Raw genomic sequence first — 5,720 nt, forward strand, 5'->3', positions numbered from 1 at the left:
CCCTTGAAATAAATAAAAAAATCAGAGCAGAGAATCTGTGGGGATTTCAGCAGCCAATTAACCAGCGATGACATTATCCAGATCAAGGGGAAAATGATAGGACTTTGGGTAAGTGCACTGTAAAATGAAGAGTTTGTTGGTTTATTTAGCCTGGCAGAACGTAAATGTGATATAAGGAGACAGATTTTCTGAGGAGTATCCCTTTAATGCCATTTTGGCCCAGTCTTCCACACGTTACGGTAGCTGATCGTCCCCTGTAAATGAATTTCATGGTGCGTATTACCGTAATGACCGCATTCAGGCAAAAGTAACAGATCACAGATCACCGCTTTGTTTCCTCACTTCAGACCTAGCTGGAGGATAGAGAGAAAAATGGAGCGCTTTTGGCTGTGGAGGTTTTTAATACTGCTGCAAGTTTATGATTTATGTTTGGTTCCGGCATCAGGTAATACATTTTAAGACAAATACGACCCATGAGACTATTTTAGTGGTGGTAGTAAGACTTTGCTGCGTTTCATTCGCTGTACCTCCCTGAGGTAACTACAGTAACTTTTGGTGTTGTAACGTTAGTCATTCATCACTAGCTAGCTAACTAGCCCACGAGCTAACTCAACTAAGATAACTGTTTGCTAACTTTAAGGTTTGCATGGTTTGCGGTAAAAAGTAAGCACGTTTGCGTAAGGTATCATTGCCAAATAATGTATAAATTAATGAAACTATTATATTTATTTAAGATGGGCGCGTTTTGGGCAACAAGTCTGCTAAGGCTAAGTTAGTTAGCAGTCTTTTTCCATTGCTTTTCCATTGTCGAGTCATTAATCACAGAGTATACTTTTCAGTCACGATATTCTGTGTGGAAAAGTGAATAAAAGGCAAAACCTGCCAAATGAAAGATATTTCAGCTTCTTATTAAAACATTTGAGCTCCTTGCTGAGCCACTAGCCTGGTTTGGGGTGGCCTCATTGGGGGTACCGACCAGGTAAGCCCCCTCTTTCCTAACAGTGGGTGTGTCAGTGTACCGACCCATCGGTAAATTCTAAGATTGGTTCAATATGAAAATCTGTTCTGACACCATTTGCCATCATTTGTAGGGAAACAGTGGAAGAAAACTAGAGACAAGATTTCTGATGCTGTGAAAGGTTACACTCCGTGCAACCCTGTCAACTGCAGCTGCCATCTAAGGTGGGTGTGATGCTGATCTGTCCTCATACATTAACCTAGATTTTCACGAACCATACCAATCAGACAAATTGTTTTGATTGTGCAGGTTTTGATTTTTTAAGCATTCATGACATAATGTGGGCTTGATCATTACTATCTTGCTTTTCCTCTGCCACTCTTCGTTTCTGTCTCAGTGTCCTACAACATGACTTGCAACCCTTTAAAAGGAAAATCTCTGAGGATGTCATGGCTGCGACTCTCCAAAGAGGTGTGGGCACCCACTACCAGATCATTGGACACAAGTTGTACAGAGAGCACAACTGTATGTTTCCTGCCAGGTAAGGAGGAAAAGTACCTGATATAATTATTCTGAATGTTTTGTCAGCTTAGAGGTCACTGTTAAAATTTACATTTAACTTCAGGTGCAGTGGGGTAGAGCATTTCATCCTGGAGGTGATCGACAGGTTACCTGACTTGGAGATGGTGGTCAATGTCAGGGATTACCCTCAAGTCCCCAGTTGGGTGCAGCCAACGCTGCCTGTATTCTCTTTCAGTAAGGTCAGACTCTAGGCATTATTATTAAAAACATGTGCAAATATTTTTTAAATGCACTGATTTGACATGTGTATGTTTGATTTGAGTAGACGGCAGACTACCAGGACATCATGTACCCTGCATGGACTTTTTGGGAAGGTGGACCTGCCGTGTGGCCCATATACCCCACTGGACTGGGAAGATGGGATCTGATGAGGGATGACCTTAAAAAGTAAGGTCTATCAGTGTATGAGACGGGCAGATTGATCGTGCATGAAATTAATCATTATTTCTGGCCATAAAACAAAGTCCCCAGTCACTTTAGATCATTCAATAATTGTTTAGTTTATCGAGCTAATAGAGTCATTATTATAGTGAGTATTATCTGGTTATAGCCTCGCAGATGTCATGTTTTTGTAATGACATTTAAATTCATATTTTGCTGTTGAATGGCACAAAAAATTAAATGGATTAACTGAACACTTAAGTAATAATACTTTGCAGCCAAAGCTTTTGAAGTTTATATTTTCAGTGCGTCTTATCCTTATAATGTGTTGTGGTAGGTCTGCAGCACAGTGGCCATGGAAGAAGAAGGAGTCCAGAGGATTCTTCAGAGGCTCCAGGTCAGTCTTGTTTAATTTATTGGTTTGTGTAATTAGATGACATTATACAACAATCCAAATGTTTTCATGTCAGTTACCTAATTTTCTTTGGAAGTAACTCTTTACTCAGCTGTCCTCTTAGCACAATTGGCTACGTTATTATAAAACTTTTTTGCTGAGCTGCTTTCTCTGAATCCCTTCCTTTTTTTCCTTGACAGAACAAGTCCAGAGCGTGACCCTCTGATTCTTCTGTCCAGAGAAGCTCCAGAGCTGGTGGATGCAGAGTACACTAAAAACCAGGCCTGGAAGTCTGAGAAGGTCAGCCATACTCAAACCTCTCCATGCCGGGGTCAAATACTGGATAGTCATGATGATTGTTTGCTACTGTATAAGATATTATAGTAATTTTATGTACCGCCTTGTGACTTTTTTATTTATATTGAGTCAAAAAGGAAAAACAATCTGAAAGTCAATCTGTGTTTGATTTACTGGCCCATGTTTTTCTTTAGGACACACTGGGGAGACCCCCAGCCAAAGAAATCCCACTGGTTGATCACTGCAAATACAAGTAAATATTAAGTAAATACATTTTGGATGAAGATCGAAATTCTAGGCACATCATGTTTGAACAGTTCCTCCCTACTCGTATTTATTTCCTTGCAGATATTTATTCAACTTCCGAGGTGTGGCAGCCAGCTTCCGCTTCAAACATCTCTTCCTCTGTGGTTCACTGGTGTTTCATGTGGGGGATGAATGGCAGGAGTTTTTTTACCCTCAGCTCAAGCCCTGGGTCCACTACATCCCAGTCAAACAGGATCTCTCTGATGTCAGGTACCACAACTAGTGTCACATGTTCTCTCAGTTATGATGATTGTCTGCAGTCGTGGTCCATACGATTCTGTTTTCACTGATTAGGTTTACATGTTGAGGTGCTGGAAAAATACCATCAGAGGTTTAAAATTTTGTACCACTTGAATTAGCTGGTCTGAATCTCATTCGTATGCTAAACTTTGATATATCTTTACATGTTCTGCCTCCTCAGGGAGCTGCTACAGTTCGTCAAAGAGAATGATGCCATCGCACACGAGATTGCCGCAAGGTGACGTATCGTATTTTATGTTTGAATTTGGATGTTTTTGTGCAGCCACACTGACTTTGTGTTGCTCTCCCTCCTCACAGGGGTAAGGAATTCATCCTCGAACACCTGCGGATGCAAGATGTTTCCTGCTACTGGGAGAGACTCCTCACTGAGTTTAGCCATCTTCTCACCTACAAACCCAAAAGAAAGAACGAGTATAATCAGATTGTCCACAGACCCAGCAAGACAGAGCTGTAAGAAAGACACTCTGTGGGACCAGGGCAGCTGTAGTGAAGGGAAACTCCCAATAATGAATGTAATCACTACACCACAACATATGATTTCCATAGTTACAGGGCACGTAGCTTAGTATTACACAGTCACAGGTGTCACTCAGTGTGACTGTGGATGCTGCCATACCTTCAGTTGCCACTAGGGGGCTTATTTTGAGTCATTGATCACTTTCTGGTTCTTTTAGTGGACTTGCTTCTAAAAATAACTTCTCTTTTTATGGCTGCAGTCTGTACACACCAGCAAAGTAATAATCATGTGAGCTGTCTTTCTATACTTTAGAAAATAACCCTATTGGCATCATAGTGGTGTCATCAGGGGTGTTTTGGCTTGGGCTTGGAGACATTTTGGGAATGCAGGGTTTGAAATAAGTGGCAGTTGGTGTAGGATCCACAGGTTTTGGAGCTTGACCCATACTAAGGACTAAAAGTCAAGATTTCTCGGTTTGTACTACTTCAATTTTGACCATACTTTTTAGTAATCTGTCTCTTCTGAGTCCCCCAACTTTATAGTTGTGTCATACCAAATTACTGCAGCAAACCTTTAACATGCAGTACAAGACTTTACATTGTGTTGTAATATTAATCACATCTAGATGGGGCTTCCCAGATTGTAATGAAGATCAGACCTCTTGATTTTTTTTTTTTTAACTGAATTTGTATTTGAAGATCAGCTTCTTATCCTCAGTGACCTTCAAGGACTGACAGGAAGACGTCCACTGCCTTGCTAGGATAAAAGCTGTATTGAACCCTGACCTTCTCACCTTTTCCTGTAGATTACTCACCAAATTCTAATGAAAATGTTGCACATCCAGCTGTGGAGCACCTAGAACTCTAATTTTAAATACTTGAATCACAGCACTGCAAAGTGTGACATGACTATCCACGAAGGATGTACCGATAATAATACTATTTACGGATGCCATGCTGTTACATATTTAATACATGGAAGGATTTCCTGAGAACTACAAAGTTGTCATATGCACCACATGGAATGCTCATCTGCTTTTTGAATGTAGAAAAAAATCGGAAAATGTTATACCTGGGAGTCCTGATCTAATTGTTCAAGACCATATCTACTCAAGTTCTTTTAATATAAAGAAAGGTATTGTCTAAAAATGAGACTTACTTAGTTCATAGATAATATAAACGGGAATGGAATCTGTTGTTGATGGGGGGAAAAGTGTCATCAGTGGATCACTAATATTGAATATTAAAGGCTGGTGTTAAGGTAGTTTATTTTTGTGCCCCTGACCGTACTCAAAGCTCACACAGGACGTCAGCTGTGCTACACTGCCCTCTACTGGACAGCTGAACAAACGTGCAGACCTGTACCAAGTTTCATGCAGCATATCCATGTACTGTTGGATTTACTTGTTTATTGCAGCAGTGATGTCTGTGTCAGCATTTGAATGGATTCTTCCATGATTTAAATAACTTGAAAGCACAAAAATAATTATTCACAGTAAACATTTCATTCCACACTAAGTGCCAACAGAAAGCAATAATCATTTTAGAGGAATTAGTTTTATTTTGATGTGTGGAGTTTCAAAGAAACACTCATGTTAGTTGTTTTTACCTTTTGATTATGGTGTATAGTTCATGCAGGAGAATGTTGAATATGTTGTAGTATTCACATTGTACTGTGAACCAGCAGATTCTCACAGATGTAAGGTTGTTATTTTTTTATAGTCAAGAACTGTGGTAAAGATGGTCCATTAGTATGTTGATTTGACCAAAATACTGTGATCGTGTGCCTGGTCAAAGTGTGACATTCAGATTTGTCACAGCTTGTGCAGCATTTTTTGTTTTTATGCCAATAAACTGTTTGGTTCCGAAAATGTACCAGAGCTGAGTTTGTCTTCTTTCATGATACGTGTGTACAATTCAACATCTCCAATAAGCATTAATTACAGAAAATATTTTCACAATACTATTCGTACATGTAAAACAGTGAGTAAAGTTTTTACCACCAGAAACAGTGCATGCTCAGTCCTCCACCGATAGGCGGCGCTGCTTTTACTACATTCTGGTCGAGGTCAAAGTTCGACAGCA

The 5,720-nt window shown here is 39.9% G+C and overlaps 1 protein-coding gene across 1 annotated transcript; it reads left to right on the forward strand.

Annotated features, from left to right (window-relative positions):
- Positions 1-359: 359 nt before the first annotated feature.
- Positions 360-5,510, forward strand: poglut1 (protein O-glucosyltransferase 1). Its single transcript, XM_041966317.1, has 11 exons — positions 360-445; positions 1,092-1,182; positions 1,356-1,499; positions 1,584-1,719; positions 1,806-1,927; positions 2,259-2,318; positions 2,516-2,615; positions 2,807-2,865; positions 2,961-3,128; positions 3,340-3,396; positions 3,477-5,510. Exons 1-11 carry the CDS (start codon positions 373-375, stop codon positions 3,631-3,633), a joined length of 1,167 nt encoding a protein of 388 aa, XP_041822251.1. The 5' UTR covers positions 360-372; the 3' UTR covers positions 3,634-5,510.
- Positions 5,511-5,720: the final 210 nt, after the last annotated feature.

The sequence above is a fragment of the Chelmon rostratus genome, chromosome 24 (assembly GCF_017976325.1).
Source record: "Chelmon rostratus isolate fCheRos1 chromosome 24, fCheRos1.pri, whole genome shotgun sequence".
Classification (NCBI taxonomy): Eukaryota; Metazoa; Chordata; class Actinopteri; order Chaetodontiformes; family Chaetodontidae; genus Chelmon; species Chelmon rostratus.

What these genes read in the sequence shown, in the direction of transcription:
- poglut1 (XM_041966317.1), top strand. Translation starts at nt 373, where the DNA reads ATGGAGCGCTTTTGGCTGTGGAGGTTTTTAATACTGCTGCAAGTTTAT. An exon ending in ATGTTTGGTTCCGGCATCAG is followed by an intron (nt 446 to 1,091) that starts GTAATACATTTT and finishes CATCATTTGTAG; the next exon opens with GGAAACAGTGGAAGAAAACT. An exon ending in ATGAGGGATGACCTTAAAAA is followed by an intron (nt 1,928 to 2,258) that starts GTAAGGTCTATC and finishes GTGTTGTGGTAG; the next exon opens with GTCTGCAGCACAGTGGCCAT.